This window comes from Acanthochromis polyacanthus, chromosome 5 (assembly GCF_021347895.1).
Source record: "Acanthochromis polyacanthus isolate Apoly-LR-REF ecotype Palm Island chromosome 5, KAUST_Apoly_ChrSc, whole genome shotgun sequence".
Taxonomy (NCBI): Eukaryota; Metazoa; Chordata; class Actinopteri; family Pomacentridae; genus Acanthochromis; species Acanthochromis polyacanthus.
Genome location: NC_067117.1, coordinates 22,676,212 through 22,700,871, shown reverse-complemented (window position 1 = coordinate 22,700,871; position 24,660 = coordinate 22,676,212). Strand labels below are relative to the sequence as shown.

The window sequence follows — 24,660 nt, the reverse complement described above, 5'->3', positions numbered from 1 at the left end:
GACCAGCACGTAGCCGCAAACTGCAAGCTGGGAAATGTGGTTCAAACAAGAGTCGTCAGATTTAATAGTTAATCGTTTTTTTTGTTTTTATTTTATTTTATTTTATTGCAGTGTTCTTTTTAAATAGCAATGATACTCTCCAAACAAGAAATAAAAGTCAATGCTTTTTGGAAACTATAAGCAAATTAGGAAACAAAGAAGTTTTTTTTTTTTTTGTCACACAAAACAAAGCACACTACAGCAAACCACACTACATGAACTGGTAAACAGAGGGAAAAAAAGATTTACAAAAGCATTTTAAGAATATCTTCTTGCTTTAAAACTGCCAATTCATCATTACCTCTTACAATGACTCAATATAAAATGGCTCAATCAACTGTAGCTGAATTTATTTTAATCATAGGTTAAAGTTGAGGCCTATTCTGTGCAAATATACTGTGTATTTTGGGCATTTACACACTATGCAGAAAGTTTATTACTCAATATATTTTTTTCTTTCGAATCACCCTGTTGCACTAGAAGATATTTCATTATTTACACTATATACAAACATGCACTGTTATAATTGCTTACCATCATACAGTACATGCTTTTGCTTGTGCTTGCATTACAGAACCTTCGAACTGTAAACTCATTTTACATAACGTAGAAACTGGAACAAAAAAGCAATTTGGTCTCTTCAGATCAGTGCCCCCTTTATGTTACTGTAATTTGAAATCAAGTATTTCAACTAAACATTTGCAAATGATCTTCGGACATGTCAATGCTCACAACTAAATTTAATGCAAACCAGTATTTTCTTGTCTATTTGTCGCATCAGTACTGATTGTGTGCAACTTCTTTTGATTTTTGACAACCAGTTACCTTTGTCTTCACTTAACTGATGGGCCAAAACATCTTTTTAAGAATATGAACAAGTCTCTTCCAAGTAGAGACCACAGGGCAAAGGGCTTAGTGTGTTAATATTCGGGGGCACAGCTTGGAGTTTATGCAGTCATGTACATTTTCTTTAAAAAAAAAAGTTCTTTCAAGAGCTTAAATCTAAGTGGCCCACGCAGTCATTTCCACTGCAAATATTGAACACCTTTTCAATGAAATTACACTTGAGCCAGTAGTCACCAGATTAGGAAGCAAGTCCACCTCATTGAAGCTCCAGAGATGATAGTAAATGTTGACCGGCAGAGGCCAAATATTCTGGGATCGAGTTTGTCACGTAAAAAGCTTTGATTCAGAGGTATTTCCTTAAAGACAGCCAGGCAGGTTGGAAATTTTGAATGGATGGACCAGCAGAGTTGAAGCAATGGTGCTCAGTCACGCTTAATGAAAACATAAGAGGAGAAACTTAAGGGATTCAAAAAACACAAACAAGTCAAAAGCCTTAATTAAAACATGGCTAGAGACCAACCTGTTTCAACTTTAAAGCAAATCCTTGACAATGATTTGATTTTACATCAAAATAGGATGTATTTTATTAAGGCATTTATGCTTATCTGTTATTCACACTTATTTGTGTCTTCAAAGCGCCTTGAATTCCTCCTGTTCAATCTTCTCTTTAGTCTCTCCGAAAAAGCACATGAAGTGTGTTTGACCCTCTCCTTTGTGGCTTGTTTTTTCGAGGATCAGGTTACACTGCTTTGCCTCTTATGTTCACGCCTGTCCGACAGGATGTGGTAAATGTAGGATTCTAAAGGATATCCAGTGTTAGAAAAGTCAAAATGGGAAAATGCATTGCTTTTCACAGGATTATTTTCAAAGAACAGGATGCAGTATCGTCCCGTGTTCTTTCCCCGTCAGCTACGTGGCAAACTGTTGATAAAATGCCAGCTTGACCCTTTCGATGTGGTGGCACAGCTTGATGGCCGGTCCCAGCTTCAGGTCCATGCACTCCTGCACTGTTGGGAGGTTCAGCAGCAGTAGCGCCTGTCCATCAATCTCCTGCAAACACACACGAGTTCATATGAGATGCAGTTTCGATAAGCGGGTTGTTTTTTACTTAACTGCCTAGAGCTGGTAAAATGCTTCGATTTCTCACCGTGGATACAAGTGTATGATGCACTTATTGCAGTAGAGTGAGCTCTCATTCTGTGTGGCCATGTCCATTACAGCTGTGAGCATTTTTTACCTGATCCAAGAAAATCCTTGCAAGAGGTGCACAGTCAGTGGTCCTGATGAAGCGAACCACATCAGTAACGCTCCACTCCAGGGGGCTGGTGTCCAAACACAACTTCTGAGGAGGCTCAGCCTTTGACGTCTACAAACACACAGATAAGGGAAAGTCAAACATAAACTCAGATCTCCCCGCCAAAGTGGAAATGCTCACAGCTCAGTTTAACCCTTATGATTGATGGTGAGAAGGGTATCAGACCTAAATATTCATAAAAGAAATACTGGCTGTTTGAGTTTCACTGATTTCCTCGGAAGCTGTTAAAAAAGGTTTAAAGGTCACAGTGAAACAGTGAAGCAGTTGGAAATCATTTTGTTTCCTTGAAGCAGAATAATGAGACCAAGTGTAATGTAGTGGAAACATGATTCAAAATGTTATTAACCCTCTGAACTACATAACCCCCCAGCAGGTTTGAAAGACATGTTTGTTTGTTTTTTTAAACCACTCAAAATCACCATTTACCAGCCAGTAACTGCAAAAAAGGAAAGAGAATTGTTGGATGTTCAACTTTATTGAATTAAAATCAGCTTTTCTACATGTCTTATTTAAAAATCCACCAAAAATAAACAGTTTGCACTCACCAGATTCTGTAAAGAATACAAAAAAATTTACAATCTGTGGAGCATTTGAGAAGTCGTGAGTGTCTGAGCCGCAATAAAAAGTCACATGAAAAAAATTCAGGGAATTTTCTACAGAACTTTGCTGAACCTCTGGCTGTGTTTACACATGGCAAATAAGAGGCAAATATACAAAGTCATTAAGTATCTATTGTATGTGGAGCCAGTAATTTTTTTTTTTTGTTTCAGTTTTGGCAACGCTTATGGGCACCTGAGAAAATGTTGCAGATTTTGATTCCAGTATTTTTTATTTTTGGAAACGGAATAAAAAGAAATTCAACTTTCAGTTTTAGTGATTAATGGCATGATAATTTTGTTAAATTGCATAAAACACATTTTTAAGTTCTGCCTGATTCTAGAAATTGTTCTGTTGCATTTATAAATGCACACAACTTTAAGCTGCTGTGAAAAATGAGCCCACAAAATACAAAGTGCTTGGGCTGCAGAGGGTTAAAATGCAATGTTAATAAAAGGAAGGCAATTATATATGACCAAAGCGGCAGGGTGAAAAACAAGAACAAAAGAAAATGATTTTTTAATAGGTGTGTGCGATTTAGAGATACACTGCCTGGAAACATTAACCAGAAATATTGCAAAAGTTGCGTTTTCTTTGTAATTTTCATTACCTTTGGTGACGGTGGGCGGTTTTCATCGTCAGAGAATGAGGGTGAACGCGGTTTCCGTCGCCTACGTGTCGGCCTGGGTGTTGCCGGTGGGGAAGGGGACGGAGTGGTGGGCTGAGATTTACTGACCGACTGTTCAGAATCATCCTGTAGGTCGTCTTGCAACTCAGAGCCAGAATCTTCACTCAAGGAGTCATCTTCATCTAAATCTTCTTCTTCTCCACTGCCCTGTGAGCCAAAGATACAGACAACAAACAGTTAACACAAAGGGAAGCATCATTTAATATCACGGTAAATGCAGAAAATTTCCATGTGTCTTATACCTGTGGAGACCCAGCAGGTGTGTTGTCCACAGAGGCTGAAGAGCGTCTCTTCTTATGGACAAAGAGCTGCTTCCTCCTCTTCCTCCTCCGCCCTCTTCTCTTCACTCCACCCTCCAGATTGGAATGGCCTCCTGGTGGACGGCCGACACGTTTACTCTTCTTCTTTCCATAGTAATATGCTGGTGAACAGACATCAAACCTTCTGTGTAATGTTGTATCTGACATACCTAATAGACTGTATTAAATCACTGAGATAGGTGGAAATTAATTACATTTTAATGTGTGTATTCTTTAATATTCTCTACAGGAGAAGCATTGATAAGTGGGCTGTTCAGGTGGTCTGACTGACACGAAAAAAGTCAAAAGAAAAGTAATCCCTTGTCTGTTGCTATCAAATTGCATCAGTTTCTTAACCCCAACACTGAGGCGCAGCTGCAGTAAACATATCAACAAATCTGGGACTTTGTGCCGACAAAACAGTTTAGCACAAAATGAAAGAGGCCAATTATAGCACATTTTCTGCCAACCATGCCTGCTTATCCAGTGCCCGCCAAAGATTATTGCAATTAGTAAATCTGAAGCTGTATCACCGTGCTTAACAGAATAGTTGGATTCAAGAGAGCATTTATGTAACCACTGATGATTTCTATTCATTAGCAACACAAATATAAAAAAACGAATAAGCTTTATGCTAAACAAGAACAATTTTCAAATATGTCTAGAATAACTGATTAGGTATACTGATTCCTATGCAATGAAAAATGGATGCTTTTTTTTTTATTAGGTCCATTGCCTCTTTTGGTAAGACTGCAGCTACCCATGAGTATTTGATAACTAAATCTCAATGACCTTTTAGTTACATAGAACCACCTACTGTATTTGGTCTTGGTGAGCACAGAGCAGTTCTCCGAGCAGCGCTCCAGAACCATGCGAGGTCCAAACAGGTTTGGGCAGCACTCTAGCTTAATGCAGGTTTTCCTACAGAAGTCTGCCACACGGTCTGCAGTTCGAACAATTTCCACAGTGGCTCGGTAACTCTTCCCCTTGTACCTGATGTTTAAAGCAATGTTGAACAGGGAACAAATAATGATAAATCTTTCATATTTGAATAAATGATAATCCTTCAAAAACAAAACAGCAAAATGAATGTGACTATTTCCACTTTCTTTTTATTATGTTCACAGGTGATGTAAAAAGGCTACGACCAGCAAGGTCTCTTTCAAAAGTAAAGTAAGATGCTGTCGGCTACATCATAGCTGCAGTCAAGGATCAGGAGACTGTGCTGGGTTGCAGTGTGCAGATATCTATTTCTATTTGTGCTTCAAGTATGTTTTTAATGCAGCATGTGCCCTCAAATAGGCCAGCTGTGAACACTTGTACTATTCCTGCAGGTTTTCTAAAGAGCTGAGGATTAAATGGTGTTTCTCCTCACTTGGCTTTGAGTGTCTCTCCATGGCCTTGCCAGCGGCTCTCCTGGTCCAGCTGCAGCTCCCTCAGCACACGACTGGGCTTGTATGCCGAGTTTATCAGCAGAGTTAAAACCTGAAAACAAGATGTGAGAAGAAATGCAACAATTTGAGGTTATCTGCAGGTTCGGGGAGTGGGACTTTAATTCTTGAAGAGTGTTATTTATTGCGTAATGACATCAAAGCTCCATAATCACCATGAGACAAGTTTTGTGTCTTTACTTTTAATGTGTAAAAGTCAATCAAAGTATACTAGTGGCCTTTAGTGTGGTTTATATTGTCTACAAAGTGTGCCAGTTAGCAGATAACCATGATTTCGTGTATTTTAAGTACATTTTGAAATAAAATACAATCATCCAAGCTATTATACTAAGGGTCCACAACCAAATTAGCAGCTCTGTGACTTTGACCCAGCAGTGTTCACCCTGATAAACAAGCTGAAGCCTTTATGTTTACAATGTGCTGCATATTAGTGAGCATGCTTAACTTATACCAATTAGAACTAAACACAAATTTCACTAAACTTTACATGTCAGAGCATAAATTTTGCAGGCATTTGGTCATAAAACAAAGCCAAAGTTCCAATACATTCCCCAGAGTCCTCAGTGGATTTTTCAGACCATATCTGACAGCTGACTACAAAGAGCTACACGTACATAAGGGTTTTTAATATCCAACCGTTACCATGTAGGCTACATTCTGTGTAGTAAGGTTGCCAAGTAATTTCCAGGAGATTGCAGCTCTGAATACTGTGGCTCGTACAGCTCAAAGATAGGTTCAATGCACAGCGTGAAAGAAGAAAAATAACATCTCTTCTAAAAGGAGATGTGCTGCCTACACATGTATTGTTTTCCCTTAACATATTACCGGTAAAAGAATATTTTTGTGCTATTGTCCTCCCCAATATACTTTAGTGTCATTTATGTACAAGAACTGAAAATTAGCTGAAAAGGGTGGAATAATTTATTTTAATTGAATTTTTACAGCGTCACTGCAGTCTTGTTAATCACTGTCTCCATGGTGAATGCAGCCATAAAATGATGATGTCCTTACACAGAAAAGATAGTCAATTTCATTTTCTGATTACCACATCACTGTATATGTGTATTTATATATGTGGTTAAACCCTATAGGAGGAAAGTGCTTGAGAATTGCAAAATTATCAGTAGAACTCCTGAGAATGTAGAATAGATTGAATGTTGTCATAGTGTACCACATTTTCTTTCAAAGTCATTTTGTCTCAGATGTCTGGATTTGGTAGTGTTATGAGGCACCTGTGGCAGAGCAGCAACATTTGAACTGCACTGGATGCCATGAAAAATGCTTGTATGACTGATTTATTTGTAGAAACTCAGAATATTTTATTTTATAAAACAGAATGAGGGCAAATGTCAAGCAACACTAATATGTTCCCACATTCTTATTTAGACCTTGAAATTACTTAGATGGAATTCAATAATTCACCATACTACACAGGGAGAAGTACATTGGAAAAAAAACAACTAAATGTTTAGTCTCTGGGGACAATGAATTGCATTTCCATTTAACTGTGGACATATTTCAGTTTGGCTCAAAGTGATGAACCGACTGACTGACCTGCTGGCATCGCTCTTCAAAGGTATGACACCAGCCTGACTAAAATATCTGACTCAGTCTATTACCATCAGCCTTCATGTTTGTGTTTACGGATTGGGATATTCATACAGTTAACAGCAGTAGGAGCCTTCTCACCTCTTTGAGTACAAGGACACAGTTTCCAGGGCCAATAAACTGAGGCAGCTCAGCGATGCGTCCCTTGTTAAGATAAGGCCCTGAGAAACAACGATGGTTGAAGTAGATCTTGGGACAGCAGTACTTCCCGTTGCCCTGCCCTGTACAGGTTCACAAAAAGAGATACAAATGATGGAGCAACCGCAGACAACACAGTCAGTCAGAAAACAGAATGAACCACAGTTTAGGATCCTAAGACCTGAGACGTGCTCACCTGTCTCTGACTGGTTTGCCATCTGCTGCCTGACAGTGTCGGGTGATGAAGACTTGGGTGGAGTTCTGCTGTAAAGTGATGAAAATTGAGTTTAGTGTTGAAAGGCTGTTGGACTTTTTTTTTTTTTTTTTTCTTTATTTATTTGATTGGGACAATGCATGTTAATGAACAGACATGAAAAAAAAACATGAAAGTAAACATGCCAGATTATAGCCTACAGGCTAATTTCCATCTGTAGTCCCACGGGACAGGGTCAGGGAAGAAGAAAAACATATAAATGTATTTACATTAAAATAAGTAGTCAATATAATATTTCACTCATATCTCCAACATTCGTCCTCTATAAAACATTCACTCTACATGCTCACCTACAACACAATATACAGACGTTTTCCCCTGGACATAATATACAACAGTCTAAGGTACTCAATAATGTGCACATTCCTGTTTAGACAAAAGCCAATCCTTTAATTTGGCCTTAAAAGAATTATACGTAGGACAGTCTCTTAACGTTACTGGTAGACTATTCCAAAAATGCCCACCCCGAACAGACAAGGCCATTCGACCAAATGTGGTGTTTCTATGAGGTATCGCCAAATCGCCTCTGCTCATTGCTCTTGTGGTTCTGACATTATCATCATAACTCGTACTTTTAATAAAAAACCTTCAGGGGTGGAGGAGCGAGGGAGTGTAAAACTTTGTAGATCAGACAAGCCGATTTTAAATTTATCATATTTGTGAGGACTTGATCCATTTACAGCAATAAACCAATCACCACCTCTCCATTAATACTCACTGTTTCTCTGGCTGCACCACAGCAATCTTCCTCTCTTTCTCAACTGAAAAACAAGGAGAGACTAATGTGTGCTCAGTCATGCTATTACACTGTGCCACTTATTCTAGATCAGGGTGAAGTAAGGATTGCATTATGTTAGTCAGTGCTTTAGTAACAGTCTCATTAAAGCAGCCGTGCACAGGCCATGGGAGTCCACAGCGATGACTCATGTTGTATACCTGAGGGCTTGATGGGGTAGACGAGTGGATAGCCGTTTGTTTCACACCAGCTGACGGGGAAGATGTCGAGGGAGTCCACATGAACTATCAGCTCTGGCATGGGCTGTTTCAGACCTATAAAACCATATACACACACATATTAAAAAAGCACTGCCTACACATTGTCAGCAATGGTAAAGATGCTGCAGACTTCATTCTTACATGGGCACAGGAGTGGTATCATTATCCCTTAACAGTAACAATATGTGATATATTTTAAAGGTGTGTTTTGTACTATAGTAATTCCCTTTATGATCAAATGTAGTGGTGCAACGGATCATCATTGATCCGTGATCCGTTCGGATCGACGTCATCGGATTGAGACACACATGACCCGCGGATCGATTTCTGGAAAAAAAAAAGAAAAAAAAAAGTTGTGCTCCGTCTGCACGCAGCTTGTGGCGAGCGGAGAAAGGAAGAGAGCAGACATGGCGAGTAGGGCTGGCCCAAATAGTGGTTTCTGGCTTCCGAATATTCGGGCCCTATTAAAGACGAATATCCAAATATTCGTTCCGTCCCATAACGTCCGACCGGGGAGTGGGAGCGGGGCTTGTGGCGGAGATGGCCTGGGGGGCCGCGGCGGCAGCGGGGGTTGCTGCTTGTGGCGGAGACGGCCCGAATATTCGGATCCGTTTGTCTGGTCTTGGGTCCAAATTTTGCCTTTGTTTTGAATTCAGTTAAACTGAAGAATTCCCAAACAGCGGAGGTCCTCAGCATCTTGTCTTGAGGTTATGCAACGAAGTGAAGCGTGACGTCAGAGTCGGCAGCAACTTGGCCATTCGGGTGGTGTTTACAAACACGGACGGAGGAGCCGAGATGAGCCAAACACAACGGGATGAGCCGAAGTGGGCCGAAGGCAAAGGGAAGAGACAAGCTCCGAATATTTTTGACATATGTGTATATGTCATAGACATGCTGATCCGAAAAATGATCCGATCCGTGACTCTTGATCTGAGGACCGATCCGATCAGTGAGTTTAGTGATCCGTTGCACCACTAATCAAATGCATTACTCATTGCAAAATTATTAGTCAGTTCACATCTTTTTGTCAATCTTGTAGCAGTTTTATGTGATTTTTAGATGTGAAAATGTACTGCATTTTACAAAGAATGTTTTTCTTCACTTTAACTCCAGCTATTTGGTCAAAACAGTCAACTACAATGGTAGAATAGTTTATTTTTTGAGTGCTTTAAGTGTACATTATAAGATGTTGTGTTTGAAGTGTATGACAACAATAATTATGCTTATGAATCAGTGAAAAATGCTCTAATTTATGTGTATATTTCAGTGCTTTCTTCTCAAAACAGTGGAAGGAAGAAAGAAAGAAAGAAAGAAAGAAAGAAAGAAAGAAAGAAAGAAAGAAAGGCGACTGATGAAATAGGTTCATTCTCCACATGTTATGTATTGTAGAGATGCAAGGAGATTTTACTTGTTAATTTTTGTCTACTTTCTTCCACTAAAGTAAACACATTCATTCAGTTTCTGTCTCACCTTCCAGGCTGAGCCAAATGTATTGCCCTTTGACCCTGGTGACTGTAGCCACGTGAATGTGCTCAGGTGACAGCGGGTTGACGGCCTCAAGTTTCATGGCCTCTTTAAAGCTGTGGTCACACTGCTCCTGCAGGTAAACAGAAAGAGCTGTTTCACACCAGAGGATGTTTTTTCTCGGTGTGAAATTTGTCCATGACAACATAAGAGAGAGAAAAGTCACAGTGGTTCGCCAGATTACATCCCCATCACTCAGTAGGGACATGTTTTCATCGCCACTATTTCGATTACACTGTCAATCACATCGGTAAAACCTCTTTTCCCACTTTTTGTCATTTATGACAGGCATGTTGCTGTGGAAAATACTTCTGACTGTATTGGAAAGAAAAACATAAGCAGAGTTGGGCAAGATGCTTATAAAGTGTAGTGACCAAAGCTACCAGTTACACACCATCAAATAAAGCAGCACTTTACTGAAAGTACCACCAGAGGAATGTAACAGGTTAAAAACAACCAACTGCATCAGGAGCTACTTTGTTTAAATCTTTAGTTTAATTTGATTAATTTGCTACCTATAGAAAGTGAAAACACTTAGCTAGGCAGTAGTTAGCAATATTTAAATTGCAGGAGTTGAAGTTTTTTTTTGATAAGAGGTCAATTGCGGCACAGATTACCATTACAAATGAAACATTGTGGTCTTTAGAGACGCCCCAGCCTGCAAATCATATTATGCAGATGCAAAAGAATTATAATAGTTTGGTACAGAACAACAACAACAAAAAACCCTCAACCACTTTTCATTCAAACAGTTTTTCATATCACACATCTGCAAAATAATTGCAATATGATTTTGACTGAACTAAAAGGTTCACTGTGCTTGACGTTTCAGAAATACCTGGAAAATCTTTTGCATATGTAGAAGCTACTATGATACTTCTAAAGGAGTTTCCATTGAAAAGCTATTTGGTTCAGACAGCTACAGTATGTCATAATGATGAATATAGGCTATAGTTTCAAAAGATATAAAACTGCAGATAGAACCAAATAATTCTTCCAGCAGTGATGCTCACGCATCTGCAGTAGAGAAACTTTGTACTGAAACATTGAACTGAGGTGTTTTCAATTCCTGATTACCCTCGTGCTACTGTAGTAACACTGGTATCTTGCTGCACCAAACCCATCGATATGTGAAGTTGTTCATACAAGAAGTACGCAGGAAACTAATATTGTGCATTTTAGGCTTACATCTCTCAGAGGAATACTGTCAACTTTATGACAATTGGAAATTATTTGGTCCTGCATTTGACCTTCAATCATGCAGAGGTGGCACCTGTATACAAAGAGTTTAAATGTTTAGTAGCCTGAACTGCTGCTTGCATAACGAAGCTCTAGCAAGAAGAGTGACTTTTTGGCTCTGACTGGGTTCGAATAATCTTGAAACTTGAATTGATTCATACAGGCCCGCTGCTTGTGGACACAGCTTTCACAACAACATGGTATAATAACCACGTACAAAAAACACATTTAACGGTTGTTTTGCTGGTTGGTGTGGGTTGGAAAAGCCTCTGGTGGTAGGTTTTACATAAAGGATGGTCCAGTGGAGGCTGACTTACAGTTGGGAAGCAATGCTGAGGAGCCGCCTCGGCCTCACACTGTTTCAGGTAATCTGCCCAGTCAAAGTCAGGACCCTGGTATCCTGCATATGATACAAATAAAAAGAGAGAAGTGAGCTCAGATTGAGAGAGTATGAAGGATCGAATTACTGGTATCACTAACATTCTGATATTAAGTTATGATAAAGAGATATGTGACAGCTCAAACCTGGTGGGGGGCTGAGGGGGAGCCCATTTTTCAGGCTCCACTGAGCAGGGAAGATCCCTAGACTGTCTCTGTGACACAGGAAAGAACGACCAGCACCTTCTGACTCCTCAATACCACAAAGGTCGTCCATGGTCACCAGGAAATACTGCTCACTGAACACCTGAAGTACAGAGGAGGTCGTTTTGGGACACCCAGACATTGTCAAGTACCGTTTGAGGCCAGACACAATTTCATCATTTTTAAAACCAACTGAGTTACAAACAGTTTGGCAATCAATATAGAAAATATTAACAACTAAGGCAAATAAACAACAACTGGGAGGAAAAACAACATTGCAGCGTAGGAGAACCAGATTTGATAGGAAAGTCTGTTACCTTGGTGACAGTGGCGGGTCTGATGGAAATAGGAGCAGCAGGGTCAACAGCCTCCAGTTTCATCCCTTCCTTGAAACAATGAGCAGAAATGGCAGGCTGATCCTGAAACAAACAACACACACAAGCACACGTATGTGGAGTCATTTTCAAAAGCCCTGATCACATGAATGTTTCAGCATCCAGTTCAGAGGAGAGCGTCACCAAACTCTTTGCTTAACACATAATTACCAAAATCTAAACTGGTGAATAAACAGTGAAACGTTCAGGTCAGGAATGAGAACAGATAAGAGCACTGTTGACAGTACCTTTGTGAACTCTGCAGTCAGAGCTTCATCCTGAGGCAGTTCACTGATCCTCTGTCTCACCTCCTCCCACTCCTCCTCAGTCCGTAGTGCCAACAGGTCTGAAACAAACAAATGCACATAAATCAGCTGAGAAGAGCAAAACTTGACTTCCTGACGACTGCAGGATAGTCTGATTATCAAGGACATGCTTTTTATTTGAATAACTGAAACTACATTCTTGCACTCGGCAAAACACAGCCTGTTTTTCAGATTGTTCTTTGGTCTAGACCTCCAAAAAGTTCCCACAGTTAATTAAACAAGCCAAAAAAAGAGAAAAAAAATCAATCCTGCCCTGCACAGTTCTGCAACAACAAAACACGAGCTTCTTATCACAGAACACTAGGTTCCAAACCACTTTATAAACAAGACAATGAGCAGCATTAATAAGGTTGAACATAAATTATTACCTTTCATAACCTACAAAAACGCCTTTTATCTTCCATATTCTATTATTAAAGGATTAAAAGGTCCACCTAAAAATTTACTCTCGTTTAGACCACTTTTACTGCTCATTGCACTCTGTTATTACCTTTCCAAAGCAGTATGCCGTTACGAAGAAACTACATTTTTGCCATAAAGCATAGTATTAAATATCAATAAGGCTAAAGCTGCAGTGGTACATAAGGTAGATCAGCTGTGTCAGTTGAGACTTACAGCCTCTGGTGCTTCTTACAGCTTGTAAATTACTAAACTTTATTCACCTAAAGAGTACAAGCAGATTGTTGTCCTGAAAACAATGATTTATCTAATCCTGCATGGAAATTAATTTCAAGGTCTAGTGGGATACTATTACTTTTTGAATATTAGTCTCTTGTATTTCATAAGCATGAAGTTGTCAAAGAATTGGAAAACTCAGATAATGTGACAAATACTTATTTTTCTAATTATGACTAGTAACAAAACATAAGTTCTGATTCAGAGTTTCAACACAATGGAAACCATGTAATGGGCAATAATAGAGTTATGCTAGATAATTAAACATGCATCCATGTGAATTCTTCATGTGCCCTTAGATCTGAACTATTACTCACGTCTGCTTTGGTAGTAAACATGGACATGTACAAATCAATTCTCCTTTCTTCCTTTCCTTCTATATATAAAACCTGACCCATGTCAGTAGCACTGACCTGAAGGAGGCCTGAGGGTGCAGCTGTGCTCTTTGGCCCAGCCGGGTGGGTGGAGGCGTGGGTGGAGATAAAAGAGCCAGAGGGTTGCGGGTGTGTCTGGGAGGCCCTCGGTGCCTACGAGGCGGAGCTTCAGCCTTCCTCCGACGTTCTCCTCCACCTCAGCAGCCCAGGCCAGCCCCGGGTCAACGCTGTCCTGGAGCTCCACATGGCAGCCGGCACACAGAAGCTCCACTGGGTCTCGACCACGCTGGGGCTGGAAGAGGGTGAGGGGTGGTAAATACGAAGCGGACAGCTCACACACTCACACAAACACAGATGAACGCGCGCCACAGCAAGGAGAGGAATTTGTACTGGAGAGAATGTGCTGCATGACTAAGTGGCAGAACTGAAGCTCAGTGACTGAAAGCTAACTAATGGCTCTGAAGAATTTTTCAGGCTGTTCCTTCAGCGAATTTGCTTTCAGCAGCACAGCCTTGGTGGTGTAAACAAAAGCTCAGAGACTTGTACTTTGTAGACTTTAGACGTCATGCATCCTGCCAGACTTTATAACAGATCTAAAATCTTATTTAGTTAGGACATTTTCAGCTTTTTTACTACAATTTGCCATTTAAATACCGGCATTAAAAACATAGTAAATGCTTAGAGATTTAAATCTATATTGTAGGTAAAATACAAATAAATAGAGAACTACAGCAAAACAAAAAAGTCTGTCTGCATGTGCACATGTTGAGACTGCAGAGATCACCTCAGGGTATATAAACAGTCAACTCAGTGGTTTCCTCAGGTTAGTTGTATTTATTGAACTTGTCTCACCACATAAACAATAATTGGAAAAGTCTGACTTGATTGTGAAAATCTCAACAATCTTATGTCTTTTAAAATGAATCAAATCTACACTGACAGAAGAAATTGTTCTTGGCACAGACAGTCTTGAAAAAAAGGCTAACGCCCCACACACCCTGAGTGTGAGTAGATTCTAAAAAGGACAGCCTCTCGTATCCCCGTCTTACCAATTCCAGCAGGTTGGCAGGCACGCTGCACTCCTCAGCCAAGGCCTTTTCCAGCAGAGCCTCCCAGTCCTGATGCTTCTCACGCACACCTGAGGTGGATAATTCACATGCACCGTTTAGCTTATACACGAAACAACCAGAAGGTTCTTAAGACTGCCTTGAATCACAGCATCAGCTCCAAAATAAGGAATATTATAAGATACTTTTCATGTAGAAAGACTTTCATGTTATAAACAACTTGCATTTGTGTCCTCCATCACACCCTGAAAGAGAAAATCGAGTGTCTCAGCTGTTCAGGTGTGTTGTTTAATGACAATTCTTTATTCTAACAAGTTAACATACTTGCAGGTGTCTAAGTGATAATTTGGCCACCATTAATTAAAATAACAACATTAAAAAAGTCTAATTATTTCAATGGCGAGATTATCTACTTTCAGACATAATGATTTTTCATTTAACTAGAACATGAGAGGGGAAACCCAAGAGTTACACCTGTGGGCAGCTGTGGCAGCAGCATATCAGGAGAACAGAAATATCCATAATTTGAAATGCTGCACATGATGCAATTACTTAGTTGAGCTCGACCATTAAATTACATTTTGACATCATGTGCACAGAAAGAAACTATGTGTCCTCTGACTGCAGAGCCTGTCCAACCACAGGATCTGCCCCAGAGGCATTCCCATAAAAAGGCGGAAATCCCTAAAATAGAGTTCTTAAAATTCCTACCAAAAATATAAATCATCACCATTTAAGAAGAACGGTTAATATTTGGAATTTTTCCTGGTTGATCCTCTAACTATGCTTCCTACAACTCAAAAAAAAAGCACCATATCAGTCGCCGCCATGCCTCACCCTCAGGGGGCCTCATGCTCTTGCCGTGCTGCCGGCTCCAGCCCAGAGTGTGAAGGTCTGCTGTCATGATGTCACACCAGAAGTCGGCACGGCGGTCGTCCTGGTATCCCTCGTAGCGTAGCAGCAGCAGTTGACCACATGTGGTGATGATGTTTGCCACCCAGTACGGGTTGTCGGCCTCAGAGCGCACACAGACCTCCAGCTTCATGCCAGGAGTCAGTCCCGTCTGCAGGCCCTGGTCCACCTGAGACAGAGAAGTCCAATGAAAACTTTCAGTTACACTACATTTCAATTTGTGTTCTACAGATGGTTACACAAAAACAGAAGTGCACAAAAGAAAAGACAGGACTTTTATTCTGAATAAATCTTTAGTGTTCCCCATTCATTGATTTATTTGTGGCCGCTTGCCACAAATATCAACATTGAGCGCCACATATTGATTTTTTTTTTTACTCTTTACAATGGGTAAAATCTTATTTAATTGTAGAGTTGCACCACCCCTCTCCTCTCTCTCTCAAACACACTCACAATAGACCTGTCTGTGAACAGCCCCTCCTCTCCGTCCACACTCCGAATCAAAACATGCGCGGGAGGAAGGACTGTTGTTGGCTTTTCCCCGCTCAGGAGACAGCCGGCTGAATTTCTGAATAGAATCAATCCGTAATTCACGAATGTTCAGCATCATGAAGACCTCTGTTCAAAACTGATGCCTTTAGGTTGACTCTGTTAAGTTAGTTTATTGACGTTCTTAACATGCAGCTGTTTGCTCACAGACAAACTCTTTAATTAGATTATTATAACCATGGAAGCAGCCTAGTGTGCCAGATCCACTGCATCTAACTACGGTAGGAAGATCTCTGCTTTTAGGTCTTTCCTTGAGCTAATACTGTCTGGGACAACTCTACAGTGCTATAGAGGCAGATGCATACCATCACAACACTGCATGTACCGGGCCTTTACATCCTTTTCTGGTGCAGCAAACACAGTACACAACATTTGCATAGCCGTTTTTCTAAAATTTAGGCCTATATACACAATTTAGAACTGATTAAAGAAAGTTGCTCCCTTTCCACAACAAAGGCCCTCTGGACCCATGTCACACCCCAGTTCTCCATGGGGCCTACACTAATTATTATTCATTGGCCATAAAGTATTTGCAAATAAATTATTTGCAATGGAGAACCTAATACGTAGGATTATTCAATAATTTAGGAAAGCATGAGTGTGCCTCCCTGCTCCTTCACAGTCAGTTAAAGCCAAACAGAATCTAATTGTGGGGGAAACACTGAACCTGCACACCAGCTTGCAACTCATGTGCTAAAACTGTAGAAGCGGTGACACTACAGTGACTTCTGTGTACATAAATGGATGCTGCTGAAGGTGTTTGTAGGAGCTTATTTACAGATGACTAGGGACTACATTAGCTAACACATTCCAAACATACGAGTATGTTTTCAGATTCAATAGACAGTTTGTAAGGATTTTTACACAGAAGTCTAGTAATCGATTATGAACAGCCAGTAAAAGCTTATCCAGTGATGTGTGCTGGCTGTGAAGTTTGTCACTCACATGTTTGAAGCTGTGGTGGGGCACAGAAACAGCTCCGGTCTCCTCCAAGTAATCGTCCCAGTTAAAGTCAGGTACATCCTGAGCAGAGTCTCCATCTGGAAGGCACGCACAAACACAGTTTTTCTTTTCCGATCTGCTCTCCAGCATTTTATCTTACTCATTTCACACAGCTGTTCAGTTCTTACCAGACTCCAGCGTCTCCTGGCTCATGCTGGTGCCCCCTCAAGGCCACGACTAGGAGTTCTGGAAAGGTACAGAGGGGGAGCGATATGAATCAGTGAGTGGTCCAAAATATTACCAGATCCGGTATCCAGATTATCTGTATCTTTTATAAAATAACCAAATCCTGTGTTGAATTCTTTTAAAATTGGACTACTTTGCCTCCAGTGCGACCACCTCTCTCTACTTGTAATTCCAACTATGTGATCTCGAGCAAAGTCCCGCCCACTGCACTCAATGATTGGTTACACATGACAAGTGATGGCCTGTCAATACTGAAGGAAAAGTGTTGAAAAGTTCTCTTTGAATTAAACAACAGCATTTCAACAAAGTTTTGATTTGCAGTTTGAGATTTTCATTTTTACTACAAATTCATATCGGTTCCAAATAAAGGCAATAGGTGCCCTTAAATGGTAACAACTGATATAATAACATAATCAGTACTGGCTCTGCAACAATAACAAAAAAAAAAACAGTCTTTGGATGACATCTAGTCCAAAAGTCTGGCCATAAGCAGAAGAAAATATCTTCAAATCAGAATGTGAAGTATTGCACTTAACACCCTTATTCACAGTCATCTGTCGCACACTATTACAACCGTGACTATCTGTAGAGCTCAACATTAACCACACTAAGATGTGACAGGTAGCTCTGGTGCTGTATAACAGCCTGTTCAGCAGTGCACAAGCAAAAATGTATCAGCAAAGTGTCATACAAAGAGCTGGAAACAGTCACTAAGGCTTCCTCTTGCTGGCTCACATACCTACAGTACAGCATACTGTACTGTAGCTCACATCTATCAGCAAACAATATGGCAGCCACAGCTACAGATAATTAAAATCATGACACTATCTTGTGGGCAGAACAACCTGCACCACAGGGTCAAACTGCAGACTGAAGACAAACAAAATCCAACAGCGTTCATTTGCAAACTCTGCTCCAAGGCCAAAAAGGAATGAATTTGCATTTGTTTGAATCTCTCAGTCGTTCTAAAAATCAAGGACTGCCGGGTCTTGATAATAGAGCTGCCAAATCGTTGCTGAAGTTACAACATTAATATTCAAAGTGCTTCTATCTGGTCCTAGACTTACCACCTAAGTAACACACCAGATGGTATGTGATAGCTGGAAAATATATGAAACTACGCTAATCTCACGCAGCCTCACTTCTACTTGTGAAACTCCTCTTTTTTTAATAACCGTGTGCCTTTTTTCCCTCCCCTGACGTGAATGTGGACATACACGTCAAACTGTGACACATGAGACTGACCCACGACATTGTGAGAAGCAGATGAAATAAAGTTAATGCAACAAGAGAGGTGGTGTGAATGAGGGATAAGGGGAGCGCTGGGCGTGACGAGGGAGGAGAGCGTGCTGTATGGGATGCTGAGGAGAGCTGCTCTGTCACTGCAGCTCCATTCAGCCGCCCTGTCAGGCCCGTCTTTGTCACATCTGACGTCTCTATTAAAAACCATCAGAAGCCACCCCCCTCCCGACCGCTGGACTGCCACTGCGACCCCCGCGCTCCGCCTGGGATCAGCGCCGCCTTTCACCCGTGACCCTGCCCCAGACTCCCCCTGTCTTTCTTCCCTCTTTCTCCCTCCAACACACACATACACCAGAAGGCCTCATTGTCCCGGGAGAGGGGGGTCAAACTCTTAACACAAGAGAGGAAAAACACAAAAAAAGAGCAGTGCAGATAGGAGCAGAAATACAGACTTGAAGTTAAGAAGCTATAGTCTAACTCCTGATGCTAAGCTCACATATTATGAAGGAGGAAGGGATTTAATTTAATCATATTTTGCACCTTCAGTGCCTCCAAAATCATGGGCCTCTGTCTAAATGAATTTCACTTTCACTTCTCTACATTTTGGATGCAGCTCAAACAAGATAAATCAACCAAATAAAACAGCGCCTTTGTTTGAGTGCCGTTTCTAAGTGGTATATTGCTTGCAACACTTCTGGCATCTATCTTTGTACAAAATTTCAAAAGAAAAGCTTTCATGCTCTGCTCTGACGCATGAGGTGGTGGGGCTTTCTGCAGCACGGCCTCGGCTCGTACAAGCAGACAGGAAGAAAAGCAACTTCCCCTGTTTCATATACAGTAAGTGGCCAGCGTGGACCACAGCTCGCAGCAGTCTGCCTGAATCTTTCTGCCACCAGAGAGTCTGACTGAACCTGAAAGAGAAAGGGCCAAACGAGCGCACACCCACGCCGATGTACACACACACACACACACAAACAAGCACTCCGAGACAACCAAGATCCTCACTGCATCCTCTTTATCAGCACTTACCGAATCATAGTCTCATCAGCACTTAGCATGCCGTTGAGCATTTCTAATAAAGCCTTTCTCGCCGGGAAACACAACCTGACAAAGTAGATTTTTACAGGCATTACAGATTTTCTACAAAACAGAATCAACTTCTAGTGAAACATTTCCCCAAACACCTCTTACTTGCATCTGCTGACCATCAGAGGATGACTTTACATCATAAGCAGTAATGTAGCGGAAAACAAGGTACAAAAACAATATCACTAGCCTGACATATACTTCAACAAAGTTTTGCGTCAGAGTTTGTTGTTCTAAATTTTGATATCGGTTCCAAATAACAGGTATTGGGTCTTTGATTTCTAATAATCAACACTGATATCAACCCTGAAAAAAATGACCTATCGTCTAAAGCTCTGTTCCCAGACAGAAAAATGCACAGAGATAGATTAACTGCACTTAACCAAACTGTAATGAAAGATAGAAAAATAATATAAAAAATCCATAACCTCTCATGTCTTTTTTTTCTTTATTATTTGCATATTTGTGACACCACCGTTCCGGTATACGTTAACAAACATGCAGGTCGTGTTTTTGGTTTTGTGGCTCAATGGACGCCTTCAATTCAATACAAAGGAAATTACTCAAGTTTCATTTATGGTGTTAACAGGAACATATTCAACAGCAACACGTCTCTATGGGAAATGTGACCACCCAACTCTAAGTACCCAACTCTCCCCAGATGTCATTTTTCAACACTTTTTACCAGATAGATCCCAATAAAAACTGTTTACAGTCAAATCTGTGCATTATATTAATTAAACGTGGCATTATTTATGCAAAGACGTGCTTCTGCTATATATTTCAAGTGTATTTTTTGCAACTGTGAGCATCACAAACAAAATTGCCCTCTTCTGCTTTGCACTAAAATAGTTGCAAAACCACGACTGATGTGTCTTTGGTACACAACACCAACAGCATCTGGTTTACAGTTCATTAGGGTCAAAGGTCATCAGAGAAATAGTTTGCTTGTTGAAATTCATGTTAGATGGCCCTTTAAATGTTGAAGCAGGTTTAAACTCCTCTTAACACAAACGTGATTTAAAAAAAACATGAATGATTGAGAAGCAGGTTGCACCCATCAGGACTGCACCTTACATGGCGATTTTAAAAACGCCAAATGCTTTATCATTTCAGCACAAATATCATGATATATGCCTGTTCAAGAGTAAAACTCAAACACATCATGCTACAACTTTCTTTTTTCTGCAGCTCGACACAAGAGAAGTCTATCTTCTGACAACATAGTTCACTTTGATTTAAGGCTCCTTGGATACACAGAGTTTGTTGACATGCAGGCACCACATGTGCACAATATAATGAGCCAGGGACAAGAGGGAAACCCTGAAAAGGACGATTTTAGTCGTAAAAAGCAACACAGCATCAATTGTACGGAAGTATTTCGGGCACAGAAAGGATAACGTTGATCAAAAACAGGCACTTTGTTGGCATGAGACGACATAAATCTGTTTAAATGAGCATCACAAAGCTCTGAGAGATGACACAAGAAAGGCTCCAAACAACTAACACTTTAAAAAAAAAGTCATTTACATGTTTTTAGCTTTTTTTTAAACATTATTTTCATTTTTGAGATGCATTCCCCTGCAAAACCTCCCCAATCATTCTACAAGGATCTATTAGTTCCCAATAGAGTCATGTAGTGAAAAATGCTTGTTATCACAATAAATGTCGCAAAAAAACCCTAAATATCGCGATGTATTTTCCACAAAACCTCAACTTCTGTAATATGAACATTACAGTTGGCAACACAAAGGGCTGCACTAATTAAAGTTGGCCTGCTCAGTGGATGAAAAACCAGCAAACCTGTCCAACAACTCCAGACTGAGCATGCAGATGGAAAAATGGCACGTTTTCTTGAATAATTTCATTGAGCTGCTTCACTCAGTTGCGGGTTGTCATTGCATAGGGGCACGTCAACCGGAGCTGCGCTGCCAGCGGATCCCTCAAGTTGCACAATAGGGAAGTTAAGGGCCAGAAGAATAGCTGCTAGGTTTGCATTAAGTGCAACGTGGAATATAACAACTCCAGAATAACAATAACATGGCGGGCATAATCCAATGTGTATCAGCTTTTTATTTAATGGCGAAAGAAATAGCAAATAGTTAATGTAGCCTGTTTGGCGATAGCTGAAAAAAACAAAACAAAAATCGGATGAGGTCGAGCAACCTTCATTATGTAAGCCCCAAGATATTATAAATATATTATTCAAGGGCAAATGAATGGAAATTTCCACACAAATCCTTGAAGTGAAACTAGCTTAAGATTGCACCGCTCGTCCAGGCGAGCCGCAGCATTCAGAAACAGAGATGGGCCATCAACGCGACGGCTTTGCAGGGAGCCACTACAGTGCCTTAACTTTCACACTGAGCCCAACATGACACGTACCGTTGGGGGAAAATTATCTAAATAACCCGACCGGTGAATAAAAACATAGGTGCTGTGCGTGTAGCGGCCGTGTGGGACTCCGTGGACACATGGAAACATCGCCTGTGTCCGAGTCAAGTTACTGAACGTCACGGCTTTGAGCAATAAGAGAGCAGGCTGACGAGCAATAAGGGCGCTTACACTCGACCGAACCTCTTTTTGAGAGACGGGAAAAAAGGCGAACGCGCCACCGGCGTACAAAACACCGCTAGCAATTTGTGACAAATAACACGGAGCATGTGAATATTTAGTCGCAAAATTCGCCTCTTACCGCTAAGTAGTTTTTCCAAGTCGGTTTTTAGATGCCGTTCCTCTCCGCCTGCTGGCTCGTAGCAGCGTTAAGCTAGCGCTAACATGAAGCAGGAACCCCGGCTGAGCTTTGCAAAATAAGACGGTTAGAGGAAGTGGCGTTGCAACCGTTGCCTAAACAACCCGCGAGGCTTTTCCTGTCGAGGGTCAAACCGCGTCTCTCCTCGCCGCCTCGCGTTAACTTGACGCACTTCTCGTTCACGACCTCATTCCAATATGGCACAAACGGCCACTGCGCATGTTCTGCCGCCTATATGCCTCTGAGCCTGGCTACATCACACTGACTTCCATCTTCACACACACACAATAAAACACCACACAACCGGAGTCAAGACTAAAAAAAGAAAAAAATCCACAACACGCACAAAAGAAGAGATAAAAGCTGAGTGTGTGAAGCTCGCGTTTATTCCCATAAACAAGGGCAGGGTGAGCCACATCAGCCGAGGAAAGGGGCTTTATCCCCAGCGGAATCAACACTTAGTTAATGGTTGAGCTGGAATTAATTGCACATATAATCGACCCACTTTCGATAAATGGAGTGTGTCTTTGCCACGGAAAAAAAGCAATTCGTCTTGTAATGAATTGGAATATAGATTGTGTTATTGAAGATGACCTCGAGTTGTTTTAATTCCATTCAGTGTAAAATTTCTTAAGTAAATAAAACACCCACTCAATGTGCTATATAAGGGGCTGCCTGAGCCAGTACTTTTAAATAAATTACAACACCACTACACCATAATGCCTGATAAAACATCCATATGTCATTGCTGCTTCGGTACTTCTGCTGCACAAGGATGTCAAGTCGGGGTTTTTTTGGAAGACAGGGCGGGAGAAACTGCTGGAAATATGTGTTTACACTGTGAGTGCAATGCTCAAAGTCCATCCGTTTCATATCATCAACGCGCTTTCTTTGGGAAATAAGTGCATTCTCGTTTGGCAAAGCCTCTCTTGGAGTCTCCAAACCTAATCCGTTGTCTGAAACAGATTTTGTCGCTCACTTGGATCATATATAGGCTACTGCCTCATATAATCCTCCACAATAGCCCGATCCCTTTGGATGTCTATTATAACAAAAGAAAAGGGAGAGAGGAGAAAAAAAATCGCTTTTAAAAAAATATTTTTGCATGCGCTCAGGTGGAAACAATGCAATAAACGTTGGCTGCAGAAAAGCGATCGGATCTTGCATGAACAGTGGAAACAATCGGAGAGCCATGAATAAATCAGGAGGGGGAAGGCGTTTATTCCCAAATTTATTCAGTCATTTTTATTAAAGTGCAGAGGTGCCTGCACTGTGAAGCTTTGGAATGGGAGACTAATATTTGGAAATTGGGGTTTAGTAAACATACAGTCCGAAAAGATCTTTTTTTAAAAAAAAAAATTTGGACCATGCAAATTTTATCTATCAACTGTGTTTGGTCATTTCATTTGGAAAAAAAATGGCTTACAACTTTAATGCTGCATCGGGCTTAAGGCTGTTTGCATAAAGGCAAATCTCCCAACAACTTGAGCAGGTTGTTTTTTTTCTCGGTGCATCCTTCTGTCGGCTGGTCATGCATCCTGCAGCAGACATCGCGGGACTCTGAGGGGACAGAGGACGAGGACAGGTCATAAAGACGTGCGCTCTGCAAAAACGTCTCCTCCTTGCCTTTCGTCTTGACGGGAGCTGCAGTTCAAGCACCTGACCGCTGGGTGGCGGTAAAGCGTCACAAGTTCTTATACTGAAAAAAAAAAAAGCCCTGTGGCGCTTTGAAAATTCTCTGCTGGCCTCACACAGGGCTTCTACTATTCCGTGCCTCAGTTTATGATATATAGGCACCAGAAAAATCTAAAAAGAATCAATAAAGTTTATTGTAATTAGCTCGATTGAAGCACCCTAAGGTGACCAAAGTGCTTTAAAGGGCATCAGATGGGCAACAACACAAAGAGTTATCAAGGAACCTATCTGAAACGCAAAATTAAATACTTTAGAATAGTGTGAAACAGCATAGAAATATGTAAATTAAAATTGAAACGCCATTGAAAGCAAGCAAAAGCCATTGAAAAGGGGCACATTGTGAGATTTTTTCCTTAAACTGTCTATTTGATTGAGTAAGGAAGGTTATTTCAAAGCTGTTGAGCTGCTACTGCAAAGGCACGATCTGCCCTCATCCACCATCTGGGGATCTAAGAGGCCTAAAGGTAGAAATAGGGGTAGAGAAGTTCAGTAATGTACCCTGGTGCCAAGCCAACCGTGGCTTTATGAACAAATAAAATAAACTTTAAATCAATTCTGCATTTAAAAGGTAGCCAGTGCAAGGACGCCAGGACAAGAGCATCAACTACAGGCAAGGCAGTGAGAATCGACCAGTGCAGAAACAGAAAGTTACAGTAATTTGGCCTTGATAAAAATAATAATCACTAAATACAGGCAGCAACCAGAGGAACACAACAGAAGAGAGCAGATACAAGACTTGAGTCTTTACAACAGAGTAAAAAGCAGAGCATCTACAATAAATGTAGCCAAAATGTAAAGCGCATTAAAGTGGACAACAGCTGATG

At 40.8% G+C, this 24,660-nt stretch overlaps 1 protein-coding gene across 3 annotated transcripts; it reads right to left on the bottom strand.

Annotated features, from left to right (window-relative positions):
* Positions 1 to 68: 68 nt before the first annotated feature.
* On the bottom strand, positions 69 to 22,220 carry sfmbt1 (Scm like with four mbt domains 1). 3 transcript variants are annotated; one of them, XM_022200229.2, is made up of 21 exons: positions 22,085 to 22,220; positions 17,004 to 17,061; positions 16,819 to 16,913; positions 15,250 to 15,493; positions 14,395 to 14,483; positions 13,385 to 13,637; positions 12,219 to 12,316; positions 11,914 to 12,015; positions 11,540 to 11,699; positions 11,332 to 11,414; positions 9,722 to 9,848; positions 8,192 to 8,305; positions 7,974 to 8,016; positions 7,178 to 7,245; positions 6,925 to 7,064; positions 5,160 to 5,269; positions 4,602 to 4,777; positions 3,728 to 3,906; positions 3,408 to 3,632; positions 2,123 to 2,251; positions 69 to 1,935 (listed from the first exon to the last, which is right to left on the bottom strand). In XM_022200229.2, the coding sequence occupies exons 2-21, from the start codon at positions 17,026 to 17,028 to the stop codon at positions 1,795 to 1,797; spliced, it is 2,601 nt and encodes an 866-aa protein (XP_022055921.1). In that variant the 5' UTR covers positions 17,029 to 17,061; positions 22,085 to 22,220; the 3' UTR covers positions 69 to 1,794. The 3 variants fall into 3 exon arrangements, with proteins under 3 accessions (XP_022055921.1, XP_022055923.1, XP_022055922.1); XM_022200231.2 differs by having other exon boundaries at positions 3,728 to 3,858; XM_022200230.2 differs by having other exon boundaries at positions 7,178 to 7,242.
* Positions 22,221 to 24,660: the final 2,440 nt, after the last annotated feature.